This window comes from Phaseolus vulgaris, chromosome 9 (genome assembly GCF_051622355.1).
Source record: "Phaseolus vulgaris cultivar YP4 chromosome 9, ASM5162235v1, whole genome shotgun sequence".
NCBI classification, from domain to species: Eukaryota; Viridiplantae; Streptophyta; class Magnoliopsida; order Fabales; family Fabaceae; genus Phaseolus; species Phaseolus vulgaris.
The window spans coordinates 11,542,127-11,563,554 of record NC_143506.1 but is presented as its reverse complement, the minus strand read 5'-3'; the positions used below and the strand labels follow the sequence as shown (position 1 = coordinate 11,563,554).

Genomic DNA, 21,428 nt, shown 5'->3' with positions numbered 1-21,428 from the left:
CTCTAATTCTTTAATAACATTTATTATTTTCCATATCATGGTAGAACTAATGAAGGTCCTCATAATAACAGATCAAGTGATCAGATTATACAGCATATTTGCACTTGTGACTTGAGTGATTCTCATGACTTATCTGAAAAGGCTACAACCCCCAAATTATGGAAATTACTGAATACATGGATAAGTATATACATGAAATTATGGTTAGATACAAAGAAGTTTTACCGTGAACTTCACTAGTGGATTGAATACCAGAGACTATCATGTAAAACGGGTACGTTTTGCTTCTGCAGAAGCAACTTCCAAATCTCCGATGAAAAAAAGGATTTTGTCCAAAATTCCACGAGATGATCTCTCTTCAGAAAGAGAACTTTCTCCAATGAAGTCAATTTCTGAATGGCAGCTGTGACCAGTTTCTTTTTCCTGATTTTTTCTTGAACCCAGATGTCGCTGTATCTCTCCTTGGTGAACAAGATAGTAGTCAGTGCCTTCTCTAATAATCTTCAACCCCCTATTTTGTCAAACATGAAATTAAGTAATTCCCCTCATATCATACTCCTATCATTGTTGCAATAGATGAGATTATTTATTGCATAGTGCCAACTCAATTTCGGACTTGTTTGCTAATTCCAAAACAATTTTGAGACAAAAAAATGGTTTTTGTTCAATGATAAATGATTCATGTTAGAGCCTAAACTAGTTCTAGGTAGGAGGAAGCCAACATCAATGTTTTAGTTGCAAATATAAGCAAGAATTTTAAAATCAAACCAGTGAAAGTACTGGTTTGATGTTTACTGGTCAAACACAAATTATTAATAAAATAATTATAACAATTAAAGGGCACATAAGTTATCTTAAAGAAACATAATATTGTCACTTTATAACATTAAAAACTAAACTAAAAAAAACAAATTGAGTTCTTTCTTTAATTAAAATTAATTTATAGTTAATATATAAAAGTTCTTTCATATTAGCATATTTAAAAGACGAATTTAAACTCACAAATATGTCCATTTTAATTTATAGAAAAAAATTACTTTTTTTCTGTCATAAGTATTTATGTAAAACTTTATCCAAACATGCCCTATATCATAATACTTAGGTCTAAGTTTAAAAAATACACATCCATGACCGCTAACGATGACAAGTTTACATCTAAAAGAAATCACCAGTGCTTTCTTTACGCTGATTTTTTCTCATTTTAATTAAAAAAAAATTGAAATGGCGTGGTATTAAGCTCTTCTATTAAGTCTACTTTTCTGATTCTATGACCAATTTTTCTGAAAGTAAACTTGTGGTTTATAACCATTCATCGAGAACGATTTACCCGTTTTCCAATCAAATGGATTAGTCTAGTCTACTTTTCAAAACACTTTATTAGCAGTTCAGTTAATGTTGAAGAGATGAATAATGCATGTGAGTGATTATGCAAGGAGAAAGCAAAAGCTCCTCTGGCCATCATGGTCATGGCATTGAAAAGATTGAAAATTAAAACTTACACTCCAATTCGATCACAACGATCTTGCACCTCATATACATCTTTCCATGATTTTGAACCAATAGGAGCATAAAAAGCAGAATCATCTTCTCCCCATCTCTCTTTAAAAAGGTTAGACCATAGACCATTGTCTGAGCCCACGAGCTTCCACTTTCTACATACTGCACAAGTGCAAAACCTTGTTTAGTTCGTGCCTTATCCAAACAAGCTAATATAATTCTGAATCTAAGAACTTTAAGAAGTTTCAAACTACCACCAACTTATTGAAAGTTGTATTATATGGAAATTTAAACAACATTAGGAACCTCACACATCTTCCCTACCCCAAATGTCTTTCTCATGTACCAATCCCAAACACTTTTCATTGGATTCATTTCTATTTGTGTGATAAATTGGTAGACATCAAATGTTTGATGAAACTTAAAATCAAATTATCTTTTCATCACCTATCAAAACAACGATTTCGAGTGCAAAATTTGGCCAACCTCCGGATCTTATCGAAGGGAGCTGTGTAAATGTTTTGTATCTCTTGAAAAGCATGGTCACTGTTAGAACACGGCCAAAGGAACAAAATACTATATATCTCACTGCTTCAAAGTTGATTGATTAAGAGAAGAGTGGTTGAAACTGTATGGTTGCAGTACATATGACCTAGGCCAAAGAAATGAAGTCTTTTTCTTAAACTCTTCATGAATTAGGAGCTTCCAGTCTGGGCCAGGTTGAGATGACAAACCAAACGCAAAAGAAACCGAACATATCTCGACCATAATACATGATAAAGGCATCATTGACACTAGCCATTGAAACAATATAAATATATTAAGAATCTAAAATATGTAGTATTTATTATTTCACTTATACACTAGGTAACTTCAGCTTTTGAATATCTTTTACAAGACAGATACTAGTCAAATACTTGTGTATACTAAGGAGACATCTTGATTTAGGAGCACTAAGACATTTGGGTGTTAAAGTATTGATTCTTTGGAGGGAGATGCAGTAGAGAGCTTTAGTCATGAGCTAATCCATGTAAAAGATTACAACATAACCTTCGACCCAAAACATAAGACAATGAGTTTGTGAGTCAACTTTCACTCACTCTCTAAGCCAATCACCAATGCCTAGGATTCCTCACTACCAATGAGCTGAGCTGAGCCAACCCATATAAGAGTTTATCACACTACCATCAACTCAAAACTTTAAGACAATAGATTTGTGGATCTTTTTCCTTATATATTGTTCAACTTTCTATTTTTACTCGACTCATTCGTGTATTCCTAATAATATGAATGAATATACTTGGCTCTTGTAAGGACAAAAACCTTTACAAGGTAACTAAGATAGGAATATTGGATACAGGGTGAGCAACAAGTGAGAAAGGTTGCAGCCTTTATTCGTTATTTCCCCTAAAGGAAACTACACAAAACTAAATTCTTTTCCTGATTTTAATTTGATATTATCTACGCTAGTCACTGTTTTGCCTTCCACCATAAGACATTAAACGAAAGGAAGAGCCAGTGATTGACATGATTCAGGGAAAACTGAACAAACAAAACATCAGAGGATCATATTCATCTCATGATCACTTATCCAATTCAGTGGAGAACATAACAGATTATTCAAGACAATCAATATGAAGAATCGGACGAGTTGAAGAAAGTCAATTCAGATCTAATACTGATTTAAAACTTAGAAATGAATTGCAACGCCAATTGGATTGGGAAAAAAAAAACTTTTGGAAAGAGAAAAGAACGTAAAAATGAAGGAAGTGCGAGTGGGTGAGGCTGACCTTGTTGAGCAACAGCAAGATGGTAGTAATCCAAGAGACCAAATATCTTCATACATATTTCCACAGGCAACATCTCCATTTTCGACAACTTTGACAATAATCATAAATTCACAATTCATCCAACAATAACACTCACAAGTTTCGTTTCCTCGGATTCTGTCCTTGCACCGATAACATAACAGCTCTGTTTATTGTATAATATAAATATAATATTATCATTACTTTATTTTCGCGCGTAGGTATATCTTGCCATATTGGTGCTTGCTAGCTACTCGCTTTCTCAACCATCCATTCATGAGATCGCATCCTACCGCTTTAATTAATAAAAATTAGTAATATATTTTTTATACCCAAAACTAATTTAATTATTTACAAATTGACTTTGTTAGTTATTATATCATGAAGAGTAATTATCTTGTGTTAGTGTTGAACTGCGTAGAAGTTCTTCAAGTGTAATTTAAATAAGGAATATTTTTGTTAACCAATGCATCGAGCTATTAAAATAATACACGATTTGGCTTAGAGCAAAAGAATCTCTATATAGTATGCCATGCCATAAATGTTTAAGAAAAACTTGTATCACGTGTTGAATTTATCAGTGAATAATGCTAGATAAGGGGGAATGGAATATTTTTCTTCAATGCACATTATTTATTGGGTACCGATTCTTCCATTCTCCTCATTCATTTGGCACTTTAATATTATGTGCATGAAAGTAAATAAACTGATTTTTCTCCTTCTATTAGTTTAGTACACAAACAGATGCAAATGTCTCAAAGCTTGGAAGACATTTAATTATTAATACACAAGTCTCCTATTCTCTGTTGAGTAGACAAGTACACAAGTCTCAGCCACCTCCGAATACACATATACATGTATGAATTTTTAAATCTCTAACTAGCATTCCTTTGACCAAGTAATTCATCAATCAAATCGAAATATATATGTAAATAGTAGGTCAACAAAAACCCCTGGATCTTAATTGATACAAATGCTACCCCTAAAACAAACAATCTGCCGAAATGTGCGAAAGGGGTGGTGGGGTAATTAAAACGATTGTCAGCTAACCCTAGCAGAAAGCAATGGCAAAATGGATTGAATGAAACTACTAAGTTTCCCTCTCAAACGGCCAACGGTATTCTTCAATGTTTTACATGTCTTCTCAACAGGGAACTCGCTGATCTGTAGCATTTGCAGCTGCATCTCCAGATACCTATTAAGACTGGCCTCGGCAATGTTAATGAGACTGAGGGATTCATTACTGTGCATAAATTTTGTAACAAGAAATCCAGCTAGAATATGTTGATCAGCCCTCACAAGTTCTGAAATGAAATTAGGGAAAAGGATCCTTGTGAAAAGAAGCAACTGATTCTCATGATCTTCATTGTTGTGAATTCCTCTACCTGACACCAGAGCTTGTTGATATTGATTGGATAAGTTTCCAACCAAATAGCAGATATAAGAGAAAATAGTACCATAGGTAGAGTCAGTGATGATAGAAGAAAGAATTCCAGAAGATAAAATAAGAATTAATAACTCATAGTCCTTGCTCCTTGATTGAGGGATGCCTTGCCTTGTGCTATCCTCAACTGCACCCAGGCACTGCAACTGTAATTTTTTGTAAGGCAGCAATAGTGCCATCTTCAAAGCCAGAAAGCAATCAATGCTAAATGCCATCTGGATTAAGCTGCAGGCATCATCTTCATCAAGTAACATGGCATTAGGTTTTAAAGATGATTGATCAATAAGTCTCAGCACATCAGTAAACCTTGAAAGGCTTATGAATTTTCTGAAAATCTCCGCCCAACACACATGCAAAGGGTGAACAAAAACAGAGTCTTCTATCTTCTCTTTCTCAGGATTGTCTACTCCCTCAAGGCTTTCCCATCCCTCGTCCCAATCATCATTGTTCCAGTCATTTCCTCCATCAGTAGCTTCAGCAACGGGTTCTCCATCTTTCCCTGCAGTGAAAAGTCCATCCCACTCTTCCAAAATAGCCAGAAGAGCATCAAAGTGGATATCTTCACTAGCTTCTCCACACAACCCCATAAAGCAAGACACCGCCGTGTCTGCATTCAATAGATCATCAGGGGTAATTTCTATGCTAGGAGAGATTGGGGCCGCAAGCTGAGATGATTTAAGAGCAATCAAAGTATTTGTAACCCTACTAGAAGAGTCTTTGTGAGCTGGCAACGACTTGTCAACATCAGTCTCGCTCTTTCTACCAGCATAAATCAATTCATTCCATTCTTCCCATGGTTGAACATTGGCAAGTATTTCTGTAGAGAAACCCCTAATATTTTTACCTGAGATAAATTGCATTAGCTCTAGCACAAAAACTCTAACCGAACTTGGCAACTGCAAATTGTCTGAGAATTGGACCATTCTTTCCCAAATTACATGTCTAACACATTGCATGACTTTTAAGTCACCTTCTAACTTGCTTAAAGAAGACAATATATTATACAGGTTCTGGCTCTCATGGGATCCACTTATCAATTCCGATAAAACAGCTTCAAGAATATCTAAATAAAAATGAGGAAGATCCTTAGAACCTGTGCCACAATCAGAAGCTGAACCAGAATCTGATGATGCAACAGTAAAAACCTCTGCAACAGCACCAAACCCACAACCAGAAAAAATCATGGCTCTGCATAAATTATAAATTTCTGCAGAAGAATCGCCATTTAGGCCACAATTGACATAGCCACACATGCTGCCCCAGCCCTGACTAGGGGAGATGATATCTTCCATTACCAATTTCATAAAAACCTTCAGACAATTCATTAAACATTGTGGATCGAAACAACTAGTTTCTCCTGAATTTTTCTCCAAGGCAATTTCCTTCATATCATCTGTCAACCTCATCCAAAAATTCAGAAGAACAATAAGGCACTCTTGCCATGTTGAATTGTCAGGTAGGAGTCCATATGAACTGCAGAAAGGCATGATTATGGTGAAATACTGCTTCATGATTCCCAAAGCATCAGGCTGGCTCAAAAGTCTAATATACACCAGGCACAAATCATAACTCTGTTCAAGCTTGTTTATAAAGCCTTGCACATATTCAGGAGTTCTATTGCTAGAATCAGTAGTAACTTTAGTCTCCAAATCTTTCAGCAAACTTACAACGTAATACCTGTAGACATCCTGCCATGACATGAAACCATCAGGCAATGAGTCATCATACATATTGACAAGAGCTTGTACCATTTTTGACAAAGCTGACAAGCTACTTTCCTCAATACATGCATAAACTTCATCACTAAAGCACTCGAAGTTCAAACCATGTAGCCCAGCAATATTTTTGAAGTTCAGGTTAGTGATAAAAGATACATTTTTGCATTCTTGCTCGATGACCTTGTAATATCGTGCTAAGCTTATATTGCCATTTACATGATCAACCTGCACCATTGGTGATAAATCTTTGGTAGTTTCCTGTTGCAAGTAGCACTCTGATAACAAGCCATACACGTAAGCAAGACGAACTTTGTTGCACCCATCAATTGCAGGGTATACAACTGTTGAGATGGTTTCAATGGTTTTCTCACTATTACCAATTATTTCCCTTTTATAACCTGCAACTTCAGCTGTAATATCATCATTGCTCCAAGTATCAGAAACAAGGACAGCACTTAGGTAACGCAGTAGCACCTACAAAAAAAAAAGTAAACAGGTTTCATCAGTGGATTATATTACATTTTGTTCAAAGAACTAGTTGACTTAAACGCTCAAGCAGTTAAGGATTGGATGAAAACAATTTTCATAATTGAACACCCCTTCAATTGAAACACAACAAAACTACAAGTTCATACCTACTTTATACTGATACTAATACTACTTGACACTGAATTTACTAAGAGATTACCACAGCCAAGAATAAAACTTTTACAGCATCATATATAGGCCAAGGAACAAGAAGACAAATAATTTCATTGTAAGCAACACCGTTTTCTTCATGGTTTACGTTTTAATGCATTCCTGCAAATCCTCATACCTCGGTACAGTTCAAGTCATAAGTGTCAACCAACTTTAAAATGTCCTTCAAAATGTGTTTTCTTTCTAACTTTACTGACTCAATGAGAGAGATAACAACGTTCTCAATATAGATGGAATCCCTGGACAAAAAGCGCTCTGTCTCAACCCCAGGAATTATTTGTTCTAGTGCTCTGGAATGCTCAGTGAGACGTTTTTGCTCTTCTAACTTCAGTTTCCACTCTCTCCAAAATGAGGACTGTACTTTGCCCAGTTTATCCATATCGTCTGAATAAAAATAACCAAAACATTGTCTTAGTCAGTTATGTAGCAAAAAAGTAAGAAAAAAAAGTGGAAGAAAGAAATCCACAATCAATATAAGCATGATCATCAAACAACATTTTAAAATTGAAACAGCGTACAGAAAGTAAAAAAAAATGCAATTTAAGAGTTAACTACTGAATAAATATACAATTAACAGAAAATAACAGAAAAGCCAATCACCAGAACTTGGTGATGCATGCTTTTCCTTAAACCTCCTCTTCAATAGCTCCCCCCGTTGAGAAGGATCAGTCTTTAGTCCAGAGTTGTGTAGTAAGCTGTACGCCATCCCAACACTCATGATACTACAAATTTCTTGATAGTCTTTTCTTATTTTGAGTTGTTCTTCTATAATTTCTACCCCATTGAAGGCATCCACAAGATTCAAAAGATAGGAGCATCCCATTATATCTTCCTCTTCGGTGACTGGTGGCTCCATAATTGATTTTGCTAGAGAGGCAATCAGATTGTCTCTCGGGGCAAATCCATTTCTCGCCAACCAGCACAAAATGGTTACCACAGCTTGTGTTCTGATATTTAGATATTGCTTTCCAGTACTGAGTTTCTTATGATGTTCTCCTTTCTTACTTAATTCAATCAACCAAGGGAGCTGTGAAGCAGCAAAAGACAGAACTTTCCCATTTTCAGTCAAGATTGATGCCCAATCAGTTCGATCTCCAATAGCCAAGGTTTTTGCAACTATGGAAAGCACGTCTCTGGTTTTCTCAAGATGAACATCCTGATTGCCAGCACCAATACCATCAAACTCCTGAAAACAACCATTTCCATCTAGGATATTTTGAAAACTTTGATTTGGAAGGGAGTTTAAAGACGAGCCTTGTACTGAAAATTTGGAAGGATTTGTCCCTGTTGATATCATCAATATTTCACATTGGCCTTGCATATCTAGATCTTTCCATGCATGGAGAAGCTCACCAATAGATTCGTCATCACAGTGGCTTAAAGCAAATCCTAATAGCTGCTTTCGAGAGTCCACATCCATATTATCAAGGGCAGGGCCTCTTGCAATTGCGGCACATAAATCCCATATGGTACCATGTCCTTTTCTGGCCAAACCAAGACAAAGATCAAATGCCAATTGTAAATCACCAGAAACTGCAGCTTCTCTAGCAATAGCTTCCTCAACGGCTGATATGTCATCAGCAGACCTCAAGCCAAGAAGTCTGGCAACCTCAATAAGTTTATCAACATGAAAATATGCTCCACTTTGATTTGTGATTGCCATTTTTATAATTTCCATAGAATCTTTTATTTGCCTGAATTGCATGGGCAGAATGTTCACTCCAAGGTTTGGAAGTTGAACAGTAAGTGCATCAATAATATCTGCCTCTGCCTTTACATTTCCACTACTTGGATATAGATTAAGACATTCTCTGGCCTTCCAGATCTGGAATAAATTAAAGCAACATAATTAATCAATTCATGTAGTTGAGGATAGGTTAGCATAAACATAGCTGCTTATAGAAGACTATCGAGAAGAAAAAATGGTCTTTTGAAGTGACTTAGAAGACAGTTAACAAGAGCATAATATATATTAAACTCTCTGGTTTCAATCACTATTGTAAAGTAGGTAAAAAAAGAAAAATCTACAAAAAAGAATATTTTGCACAATATTTCTTACATCTGAATGCATGGTTGTGATAACAAGATGGATTATTGTGAGAAAGGCTAACAAAGATTTCAAACATTAGATGTTACAGAGAATAAGCTGTTAAAGGCAATCTTACTTCAGAGCAAGAAAGACTTGAAGCTGAGAAAAAGTATTCCCTAGCTGCTTGAATGACAAGGTTTTCAGCCTTCTCAGAAGCCAAAGCAACTGAACTTGTACCCTTCAAGTAATTTCTTGCAAGAGAAAACTTCCCAGCTTTGAGCAGTCCTCTGCAAAATTCAGTCAAAATATACTCCAGGTCCAGAAAAGGAAATGCCTTTTCCCTCAAGTACTGCATATCACGCCACATACTGGCCCATTCACTATCTGATCGGCTTGGCTGTCGACGAATAAACTTAGAAAGAATAAGACGTATAATTTGTTTTACACCCTTTTCATCCAACTGAGCACCTAGGAAAAAGTTTAATGGCTTTGGGACCTGTATAGATCCATAAAATAACATGGTAAACACAACATAGCAACAAAACAATAGTGACACAGACATTGGTTATACAAATTTGGTTGGGCATAGAGGTCCAAATACCAACCTGGTAAAATGCCAAAAGCCTCCCAGCTTCAATGTGACCTTCAGCAATTTTAAGTCTTCTCTCAAGGTCCTCAACTTGAATTGCACCATCTGTTCAATAATGTACTCATAAATAGATTGGAACTAATGCAACTGAATTAGCCACATGAAATACACACCAATTTGCTCAACACATGCAGGCACACAGATTTGCAGAATGTGTCATTGGTAAGTTTTGGGATTAAAATGATATGCACACCTCACCTTAACAACACGAGTATATGTCAATCAAATATACAATACAGGCAGCAAAACAACATTGAATAACAGAATTGCAAGCATAATTCTTATCCACACAACACTGAATGACTACAACAAGAAAAGCTATTTTCAGAACTGGAGACACTACAGTGAAAGAAAATGCTTAGGCAAGAAACACTTCACATAATTTTGTGTTCCAGGATCTAACACAAGGAAACTGACACAAATTTGTAACCACACAGGACCAACAAAACAGGATGTAAATTTCCAAAAGTTTATTGGAAGATTAGCATGGAAAGCTACAACCATTTGAAGATGTTTGGGTTATTTTTCTTTTAAGATTATTAATCCACATATCTGAAAAATATACCATGCACATTTCAAGCTTTGAAGGAGGATAGGCACAGAAAACTATATTCATTACAAGACATTTTTTTCTAGTTTTAATATTCAGGAGGGTGGACGGCAGAAAAAAAAAATCTTTTCAAGAGTGAGGAGGCAAGTATGACCTTGAATCCCCCAAATGTCATTAGTGCACTAACATTTTTTATCAAGGATGAGATGTAAGAGTGACAAGAAAACCTATGGTGAATCTGAAATGGTGCTAAATGTTGGTAAGCAGGTAGGTGCACTAGATGTAGTGGTTAAGAAACAACAACGGCAGGGCAGCATATAAGACGCCCTGAACTTTCATTTTGACCTTGTTGATCCTTAAACTATGTGTATTAGATTTAGATTTAGGTAATTAAGGGTAAAATTATCTTAGACCATTTATGACTTGATTTAGATTGAATCTACTATTATTTTTATTTTTAAGCCAGATTTCTTAGTTAATTATTTTCCAAATTAAAAAAAAAAGTGATAAAAACAAAAATGGATGCTCAAACTTTTATTGTTTTCTTCATGCTCATTGCTTGCAAAGCTTCAACCTTCGCCATCTACCAGATTGCATAGTGGATCAATGCCCTAATCATAATTCCAAAAAATGTTTGTCGCTTAATTTCAAGATCCCATCTTTAATATGTTAATGGTTGTTGGGATTTCTTTACAAAATGTTAGCAATGCCACTTCAACTAGAGATATGGTCAAATTATAGTATGGACATTCCTTGCAAAGCTCCAACCTTCACCACCTACTAGATTCCACACGAACAAGTCCCAAATCATAACTCCAGAAAATGTTTGCCACTTAATTTCACGAGCCCAACTTTAATGTACTAATAGACATTGGGATTCTTTACAAACTATTAGAAATTCCACACAACTAGAGATATGATCAAATTATAATATATAAGTGGGTGCAAACCTCATCTTATAAGACAGTTTTGTGAAGTTGAGTTAAGTTTAAAATTTACTTTCTAGGATGGTATCAAAGTTTATTTTAGTAAAGTTTATTGGATCTATCGTGCCATTCGCTATTGGATAATTGGACACTATCAAACCACCCACAAATATTTATTCATGCTTGAGATTTTCAATCTTCAACATGAGAATTTGTGTTAGAGATCTCATATCGACAAAAGTGATTAAATTATAGTATAGAAGTGAGTGCAAACCTCACCCTACAAGCCGATTGTGAGGTTAGACTTAAAGTCCACTTTTTAAGACAAACAATCCCCTAGTAAGATTCCCAAATTCACCAGCCAATTGCAGTCTCATGACCTACACCTTGATGATCTCATCCCCCACGTATTCATGAGTAGAAACAAATGACAAATTGTGCATTAATATGCACTGAGCTAAGGACTTGGTTGTGAATTTCAGTTTCCATTTCTTCTTTGATTTGCTAGAGAAGAGCCAAGGTGAAAAGCATGTAAGAGGAATCCCAAAGGAGAATTAGACATTGTCCTAGAAAACAAATTTGATCTCTAGAATTCCCTCTTTGTTTTACTGACAATTTCAAAACTCAGAAGCAACCAGAATTCAAGTGGATCTGGTAGGAAGATCTTGTGGCTATGCTAAGAATTGGGTTAAAACTAGAAATGTGAAACTTGAAAAATGTAAATTGTTGTGTTTTCTTCTTGCCTATACTATTAGATGCTTGGACCTGATTACTATCAGTTCCCCCTTCTTGGAGCTGAACCTTGTAACCAAGGTGGTGGGGCATGTGATGTGGTGGCATTGGCAAGATGGATTGGATAGGGATTGCTCAGACTAGGAAATCCAGTCCAAATGATCTGGATCATCAAATTGGTTGAGTTGGAGTTTGGTGGATGAATGGTAGGAGGGGTAAGGTGGAATGGGGGTTTTGTAAAGGGACCAAAAGGTGATGGTCCTGGGCAGGTGTGGGTGGCACCGGGAGGGGGAAGCTAGGGGTGGGGGGATATGTGCATGTTTGATGTGGTTAAATAAGGGATGAAAGTGGTGTGGAAACCAAACCTATGGTGGCAGTAGTCTAGGAAGTAGATGTGGTGGTAGTTTGTTGTAGAGTTGAGTTGGTCAAGGATCTCAGTGAAGCAGGTTTGGAAAGTTTCATGGTGGGAGTCAATGGACTATTGTGTTGTTGGATGTTGTCTAGCTGTGTTTGGGAGCAGGGAAAGCCTATCACTGAAGGTTTGGAAGACTTCTACCATGTCCCTCTTGCAGTGTTTTTTGGAAAGCATATAGATGCAATGAAAGCACCAAATTAATAGGAAGAACTGCCAGCTATGCTAAGAATTAGGTTGAAACTAGAAATGTGAAACTGGAAAAAAGGTAAGAACGTTGTATTTTCCTCATGCCTATACTCCTCAAGCAGCGAGGCTAAATTAATACAAATGGTTCCATGGATTTGGACTACTGGAGCCCTCTAGGGAAAGGCAAATACAAGAATTAAGACCCAAAGGCCATTAAAATAGCCTAATATTTGAGACAATCTTGCAGTCATCCTGGTGGGTTGTAAATACACTAGGGCCTATCAGATGTTTGGGTTGATTACTACTATCAGGCTCTGATTTTGTTTGGGAAAAATAATGTGAAAAGATAATACAGGGATTTGTTTTTTTATTTCATTTTTAGTTTAATAAACATAAAAAATACGGGAAAATGGTTAAAAATAAACATGGACAAATTAACCTAACCCAATGTCAGGATCATTCCAATGTTAGCCATTTAACTCCTAGTTAACAAAAAAAAGAAACTATTGTAATAAAGCATATAGTTTAAGGATCAATAAAAAGTTAAAGGTGTCTACTTGCTAAAAGGTACAATTTAAGGAGCCTTTATACTCTTTTCCCTTTTTTTCTTTCAGCTGTTGTAATGAAACCCGAGGAAAAATTGATGTGCAATAAACAAGCCACGAAGAAATTATTAAAATTACATCTCATTGTTATTAAGAAATTAGATACGCCCTAAAGCCAAACTCACCATGTAGTTGAGGAACTTTAGATAGTATAGCAGCCATAATACTCCACTTTTCTGTAACTGTGGACAAGTATATGCATTGCAAAGCACAATCAACAGCTTCAACCTCAGTTTTGAAATAGTTATTACTTTGGAAGTTTCTGCACCCTTCTTCAATTACCACCAAGCATATGTCCAATTTATTCTCTCCAGATGTTTCCTTCAACCATCTGACTAAAAATGATTCCTCTATATTTCGATTTGTACAATCAGAAACAGGAACATCTCCGAGTAGCGATACCTTGTGAAACTTTTCACACATAAAAGGAATGGCTCTATTGTGTAACCTTTCAGTTACATTTTCCTCTTTCACCCCCTTTAGCATAAATTTAAATTTTTCATAGTCTGACAATTCTACCCACTTGGCAAGATTCATGTTGAAGCACAACTCACTATCATCATCATTGGAATAAATAATTTCATTCAAGTATAACACATCCTGATGGAACGGTTGTAATTCAGATATGCCTTTGCGAATGGCAAACTCAAGCAGGCTGAGGCAATTATCCAGCTGTCCACTAAAATCATCCATCGCTCTAGCCCTATTTGTATACCAGTTTGAGAGCTCATCAATTGATGGCCAAGGAAATCCATGGAAATGCTTAACAAAAGGTTCAGTTTTGACTTGTATTAGAATGTCATGGTTTTTAACTGATGCATTGATGAATTGAACCATCTTCTCACATTCAACCCAATCATCTTGCCTCACAGCAAAACCAGACGGAGGAGACCTCCCAGGAAGAAGCTGCCCATACATTTGTACGGGAACTGTTTCTGGGATGGCAGCAAAAACTTCCAACATAAATAGAGACAAAGAATATGGATGACGTTTGAAGAGCAAGTTTAGTGCTCCAATTTTTCCACTCTCAGCAAGTGATATGGCAGCCTCATTAATAGGCATAATGCGGAATTTGCTATATTCCTGCACAGAAAACCTGCAGAAAACTGTGTCAATGAACTTTGAGTCAGTGGAAACCATCAGAATTATTGAGCAATCATGAATGATCAAATATCCTATCAGTCATTCATTCTAAATCAATAATATGGTCATATTTTGGAATTATGTTTTATATACACCTCTTAAAGTTTTGTTAATGTGCAATCATTTAAGTATATTGGTATTTGTAACATTGTCAACAAAAAGAAATAAATAGACCAAAGCACGTTAAAGTTTTTAAATGTTGCAATCACATCCTGAAGTTGAACTTAAAGAACTTAACATTAAGATTTAAGAAAACATTAACATAATCCAAAATTTCAGCTTAAAGACTGTGATTTTCTTTTGTATGTGTGTATGTGTTCACCAGTGAACTAGAAACAAACTGAGAAAATAGATGGTAATGAATTTAACCTAATTAACATTTATTTTGACAAAGTACACATCTGTAACTTGCCTGCCCATGTTTATTCCAAGATATGTTTCCAGCCTGTCTCTAAATTGTAAGATTTGAAGTCTGGCAAATCGAACATTCCATACTTTACTAGAATTATCATCATCTACTACAGAGAATTTATGATGGTCAGTAATGCGTAGACCATAATCTAGCAAAGCCTTCACAGCATCTTCTGTCACTCCAATTCTATCAACACATTCGGAAAGTACAAAATCTTTATCCTTAATATTTGATAAAAAGCTTTTTATTTCCTTTACTCCATGGCTAGAATTCAACCACTGTGACTTCAGAACTTTGTCTTTATCCAATCCATGACTATCAGCAAAATCCAGAGCAGCCTGATATTTTTTCTTGCCAATCAGTAAACTATACATTTCAGGGACAGACTTCTCAGTAAATGAAACAAGGTGCCAAAGCAATCTAGAAAGGTGAAACTGATTAAGCCTATCTTCAATTATCCATTCTGTCTGATGCAACTCTTCTGTTGATCCAAAATGCGAAAGATCACCTCCTTCTTTTGATGATTGACTCGCTAAAAAAAAAACAAAACCCTTATATTTCAGTGCTCTATCTAGAACAGGTAAAAAATATGCATGATCCTCTCCTGGAACTGTAGAACAATTAAGGATGTCAATCAACGTAACCACACCATTCCTGTTTACAATGGCAAGGATATGGTCACACCACCAAGTAAAATCCATAACACCCACACAAAATTTGTTCACTCCACTTGATAAATTATCAGACATTGGTGAATCATCTCCTTCTCCCAAGACAAACCGGGAGAGTGTGAGGCCTTCTTTGTCCAGCCTAAAAATATGCAAGCACCCCGTCAAATCTAGAGTAGCAACGAATGAAGCCTGTGGTGAGATTAGCACCTTTGGATATGTCAGTAGACCTCTGTAATCTTTTGGCTTTAAATATAACCCCTCAAATTGCAAAGAGAACAACTGCTCCAGTTCTGTACTTGAATTCCTCCGCAACAGAGAAAGATGGCTAGATCCTGAAGATATATACATAAGTAATCAGTGAAGAACTTGGACAAATAATGTTTAGCAGATATTAATGACTTGTAGAAACTCTACACTCCATTCTCCATGTTCCAAAAACACTTAAATACTAAAAGAGGAAATATTGTCAGAGGATATAATGGAAGTACAGGTGTAGATGATAAAATATGTTTTGAAATTTAAAACAAGCACATAATATAAGTTCATTAATGAAATTACTCCATGTCCATTAACCAAATAAAAAATATAATCTTCCATGTGTATTCTAAGGCATGAAATCAGTGAAATAATCTCTTCCAAAATTAAACAACAGTTATAAAATCCTATTAGGTGGATCGACTGCATGGATCAAACAATGCCAGAATGTTTTACTGTGAATCATGTTGATAGAGACCACTGACCTCTAACTCTAAATCCTTCTTAATAGTTTTGATGTAGTTTTTTTTAGTCTCCCTCTGGCTCTACTGATAACCTCCACATAGCCTACTCTCCTTACATGGGCTTCTATTAGTCTTCTCGACATATTCTTAAGCCAACTAAGGCAAAATTTTAGTTTATAATACAATCATTTCTAATCCTATCTTTCCTAGTAGGTCTACTCTTCAAACCCAACAGCCAACTTCTCAAATTATATTTATTAATGACAAAAAAAAACTTTCTTTTGCTACTGAAAATATTTATTAAGATATTCCCTTTGTTGCTTTGTTTTCCCCTAGTAAAATTGCTGAAATGGATCAGTTGAAAGGTTAGCACGTGACATTAACAGAAACAAATATTCAAAATCCATCCACATTTCCTGCATCATCTTTCACCATGTAGAAAGGGAACCTTCTTCCAGTATCAGACCAGCAGTCAGAAGTAAAAGAGAGCTTACATTAATTTGTGTATTACATAATAATGCCCGGCTTAAATTCAGAACCCACACTTACAAAACATAGAGAATAATTGAGAAAATAACCAACCAAAAACATACATACCAGAGTTCTTGTGAACAGCCACAAAAAGGTTAAGTTCACTATGGTGGTGAAAGCAGAAAATATTGTTGCAAATAGGAATCGTGTGATTAGAAATGTAATTGGGAAAGGAAGAGCCACTCTGGCCATGACTGATCTCAATTTGCTGAAGCAAACCATCTGACGTAACAACGGAGAACCTACACCTCAAACAGTGCAACATTTCAAACTGACATTACATCTCCTACGCCAAGTAGTTCTCAACAATCAACAATGTTTTGAAACAATTACAGAAGGGCCATATTTTCGAGATCAGCAACAAAATAATCACATTCCCCATTCCTTGAGTAGTATATAAAAACATAGAAAAAGAAAAGAAACTTACAAGTAAGACTCGCGTGTATCCCTATCGATATCAGAAAAAAGGGAAACAAGAGGAGAAGAGACTTTCAGATGTTTCTTCGAGATTTCAGCGACAACTTCGCCGCTGAATTTGATAAAATAGAGTGTATCAGAGTCGTCCGCAACTCCCAGAACTTCTTCATCTTCAGACCAAGTTCCTAAACTAAAAGTACCAAGGCTAGAACCTAACGAACCAATTGCTTATCAGAATCTAATTGCGTTTCCAGTATTCAGTAGAAAACAAACATCAGAGAGAAATTAAATAAACAAATAAATAAATCTCACTGGTGAAAATGGCGCATGGATTTTGATAGTCGTCCTCTTTACTAAGAATCGTTATCCGATTTCCCGCGGCAACTGCGACGTGTTTGGCTGTGGCGGAAACGAACAGCGACACCAATCTTCTGAGTCTCTTCGGTTGATTGTATTCAGTCCATTTCTCCTTGAGTTGGCTCACACCTTCAGGAAGGAACATTAGTTGGATCGAAACAACAAGCGTTGATCAGGATTGAACGAAGTCAAACAGAAGCCTAGAGTTACCTCGAGAAGAAAGCAGGGAGAAGAAGGTACCCTTGGCGCTTTCGTTTGCCTGAAATGGAACAATGGTGAACGAAAGCAACGAAATTAGAGCGCAAATATGGAGAGAAGAAAGAAGAGAGAGATGAGAGTGTTACCTGTTGTTGGAGATGGTGTTGGTGTTGGTGTTGGTGTTGAGGAGGGCAATTGGAAGCGTGATGCCGCGTCTCGTAGAGCGCCACCTCCATTTGGAAATCGTTACTGTATCTTCTCCAAAACCCCACACCTCAAAAGCTACACCGCATTCGAGTAACAAAGCTCAGAGATAGATTACTTCCGTCTTCCGTTCCGGTTCATTCCCATTTCTCGATCATCGTCACTTTTTTTGTTCGGAATATGCAAATTGGGCCCTCGCTGTGCAGATCCCATCTAGACTGATTCTTCCTGCACCTCCTATGTTCTACCACCATATGTTTTTGTTCCACCCCCATAATTTTTTTATTCCAAAAATGTCCTTCTGTTAAAAGTTAAGTAATTTACATTCTGAATTTAATAATCTGAAAGTCTTTTTTTCAAATTCGTAATTAGATTATGTAATTCGGAAACTTTTTTTCAAATTCATGATTAGCTTCCGAATTATACAATCCAAAAATATTTTCTAATACAAGATTAACTTTTGAATTATGTAATCTTTTTTCAGATTCATAATTAGTTTTCAGATTACACAATCTAAAAGTCTTTTACGAGATTAGTTATGGATTATGTAATTCAAAATATAACTAAATTACATATAAAATATATTCTAAATTACACCATCCAAAAATTATTTTCGAATCTAAGATTAACTTTTAGATTATGTAATCTTTACCTACTTTAACATACTTTAAACAAAATTATCAAGTTCGTTCATAGAATCAATCAGTTTATCAATTAAAAAAATTCATTAAATAATATGTTTTTTTAATCTACTTTGAATATCATACGTTGTACCTCTTCGCTCCTAATTCTATTCAACACTTTATTAATTATAACAATACTTTGAAATAGATTTCTTGTAGTTTAAGACTACATTTTGTAATAACTATAGTACGCATAACATCTATTTAACAAATTTTATTAGAAAAAGTTGTTTAAAAGACTAAAAAGTCTATTATTTTAGAACTAGAACATAAACTATTACTTCGAAATGGAGAGTAATAATTAACATAAAATAATGGTAACCGTGTTTTGAATCATTATTACATTAAATAAAATTGGATATAGTTTGTTATAAATAGAATAAAACTTGAGAATTCAACATGAGAGGTGAAAAATATTGATTACTTAACTTTACACAGTGATTTTGAAATCAATTTATTTTATGCATAAAGGAAGCGTTGTTATAATTATTAAATTTCAGAAGAATGTGATGCTGAGTAATAGAAGCCTTTGAATGATGTGTCAAGTCGTGGCTACAAAAAGAAATTAACCATACTATTTACAGAAAAATAAATAAAAGATAACTTATAATACCGGGCCAGAATAAACACGAATATATTCTTTATTTTAAAAAATTAAAGAGATTAAATACGAATATGCGTGTATTTTAGTTTAATTTAAGTAAAATGTACGGATAATAAATTTTTTTTTACAATAATATCTAATCATAAAATAAGTTTGTGAAAACTTTTAGAATAATTATTTTAATATTTAAGATAGTTTCTAATATTTTTCAAATACAAGCTTCTTCTTTTTATAGCCAAATTTTATACAATAACGTTACAATTTCAAAAATCAATAAAAGATAAACTAATTTCTACAATAAAATTAGTTTAATTAAACATAAATATGAAATATAATAATACAATATACACATTTGGAAAATCAAACTAATTATGTAAGAATTGTTTAAATAATATCAGGATTTCACCTTTTAACTTCATATTATGCATGTTTTTATTTCAAATTTATAATATATATAATTTACCAAGAATAATAGTTTTAAAAATTTGATATCAAATACTATTTATCTATAGATTCGTTATTATTTTATTTTAACAACTAGAAACGAGGAAAGACGAGAGAAATAAAAAAAAAAATCATTCAATTTGAAAATTGGTAAGAGAAATAAAAAAAAATCATTCAATTTGAAAATTGGTAAGACTTTAATTTTTATTTACTGTCTGTGTAAACAATTTTATACTATAAATTAATTCGGAATGTTTTTTTTTTATAAAAAATTTTATGTTAGGTATTATTATGCAAATTGACATTTAAGTTAGGTTGACACCTCAAGTAACAATAATCATTTGTAAAAAAAATATTATTAAAAAAAAATAATACAAAAATATGAAAGATTAAACCAAAACCCATATATTAACAAAAACGATATATAGACAGATTATAAATCTTAAATTAGTGAACTTTTCAGCACAATCAATTAATTCGGAATGTTTATGAATGTGTTATATTTTCTTTATAAAATGTTTTCGGTTTGATTATATATTAAAATTTATTATTGAATGATGGCCTAGAAAATTGAATAAATCTTATTTAATCCAAATTTAAGACGAGTTTTGCTGATGGATGAAAAAAAATGTAACAAAGATTTACAAAATAAATGAGCTGTAAGTATATTGAATTTTTAGATAACAATAATATTGAACAATTATAATTTATATTTTTTCAAATTTTAAATTTTAACAAATTGGATTACAAAAATAGTAGACATAAAAAATGCGTCCAGAGTAATTAAAATAGTTTTTTTTAACTTTAATCTATTCTGATCCTGGTTATCCAATAATATAGAATTAAATACAAATAATAAATAAATTTCTTCCTATGTTTTATTTTTCATAAGATACACAGTACAATTATTATTTGATAATTATTTTTATCACCCCAAAATTACATCTAAGTATTACAATACAAGTTCTACATATTTATATACAAGCTTATAGTTTTTCAAAACATTCTTAATACATAATTATAGCTTATAGAAATACAAATATTTACAATATAAGTTTCAAAACAACACCCTCTTCAACCCTTCAATACTTGTATGATTATCTGCTTGTGTATGTAGTACAATTATTGTAGTTTAAACACAACAAAAAAAAGCAAAGGTAAGTTAATGAAAATAAATTTCATAACATATCTAATTCATGCAAAAAGAATCAATCAAACTAATTATTTATAAACATTCATTTAAATGTTGTCATACAAAATTTCAATACCAATTTCACCATTTATAAAGACCACACATGGATCTATTTTCAATCACAGTCATTAGATTTCATTTCAATCTCACTGACTACACATAAATTCATGTCTTCCAGAAGACTCATTAAGTATGCCCCTACTAGAGACTAACATCTAATCCAAAGATTACCAGCGAATCCAAAAGAAAAGATCAGGGTAAGTTCAAACATCCAATACCGAGTCTACAACGGACCCGATGTGTATGAACTCCCTCTCAACTACTCACTACCTGATATCTTAGTCTATATGACTTAGATCATCTGTGAAATTAGAGGATCTCTTTTAAACATAGATTTTTCATACTTAATGCCATCAAACAAAAACTCATACATTATCCCAAATGTATGGCATCAACTTCATACAATTTTCATCATTCATATCTAATACATATCCTTTAATCACATAACATTTAAAAATTCATACCATTCAATAACTTTTCCAACATCAAAAACAATATTTTACTTTCAAACTATTAAAATATATATATATATATA

The 21,428-nt window shown here is 34.1% G+C and overlaps 2 protein-coding genes across 4 annotated transcripts; both read right to left on the bottom strand.

Moving 5' to 3' along the window:
* Position 1: 1 nt before the first annotated feature.
* LOC137823109 (uncharacterized) lies at positions 2-3,599 on the bottom strand. The gene is made up of 3 exons (XM_068628233.2): positions 3,288-3,599; positions 1,500-1,659; positions 2-511 (listed from the first exon to the last, which is right to left on the bottom strand). Exons 1-3 carry the CDS (start codon positions 3,364-3,366, stop codon positions 262-264), a joined length of 489 nt encoding a protein of 162 aa, XP_068484334.1. The 5' UTR covers positions 3,367-3,599; the 3' UTR covers positions 2-261.
* A 451-nt stretch (positions 3,600-4,050) lies between these two features.
* LOC137820157 (neuroblastoma-amplified sequence protein) lies at positions 4,051-18,090 on the bottom strand. Of its 3 annotated transcripts, XM_068624019.2 has the most exons (12): positions 17,853-18,090; positions 17,719-17,767; positions 17,464-17,637; positions 17,162-17,363; positions 16,801-16,976; positions 14,814-15,816; positions 13,384-14,354; positions 9,801-9,889; positions 9,332-9,691; positions 7,767-8,991; positions 7,285-7,550; positions 4,051-6,941 (listed from the first exon to the last, which is right to left on the bottom strand). In XM_068624019.2, the coding sequence occupies exons 1-12, from the start codon at positions 17,940-17,942 to the stop codon at positions 4,347-4,349; spliced, it is 7,200 nt and encodes a 2,399-aa protein (XP_068480120.1). In that variant the 5' UTR covers positions 17,943-18,090; the 3' UTR covers positions 4,051-4,346. The 3 variants fall into 3 exon arrangements, with proteins under 3 accessions (XP_068480120.1, XP_068480121.1, XP_090151474.1); XM_068624020.2 differs by lacking the exons at positions 16,801-16,976; positions 17,162-17,363; positions 17,464-17,637; positions 17,719-17,767; positions 17,853-18,090 and having other exon boundaries at positions 14,814-15,623; positions 15,692-15,811; XM_090295348.1 differs by lacking the exons at positions 16,801-16,976; positions 17,162-17,363; positions 17,464-17,637; positions 17,719-17,767; positions 17,853-18,090 and having other exon boundaries at positions 13,384-14,364; positions 14,814-14,953.
* Positions 18,091-21,428: the final 3,338 nt, after the last annotated feature.

Coding starts and splice junctions, on each gene's coding strand:
- LOC137820157 (XM_068624019.2), bottom strand. CDS start 17,942: ATGGAGGTGGCGCTCTACGAGACGCGGCATCACGCTTCCAATTGCCCT. Junction 17,364..17,463: donor TCCATGCGCCATTTTCACCA/GTGAGATTTATT, acceptor TTGGTTCGTTAG/GTTCTAGCCTTGGTACTTTT. Junction 16,977..17,161: donor GATACACGCGAGTCTTACTT/GTAAGTTTCTTT, acceptor TTTGAGGTGTAG/GTTCTCCGTTGTTACGTCAG.
- LOC137823109 (XM_068628233.2), bottom strand. CDS start 3,366: ATGGAGATGTTGCCTGTGGAAATATGTATGAAGATATTTGGTCTCTTG. Junction 1,660..3,287: donor TCTTGCTGTTGCTCAACAAG/GTCAGCCTCACC, acceptor GCACTTGTGCAG/TATGTAGAAAGTGGAAGCTC. Junction 512..1,499: donor CGTTGTGATCGAATTGGAGT/GTAAGTTTTAAT, acceptor TTGACAAAATAG/GGGGTTGAAGATTATTAGAG.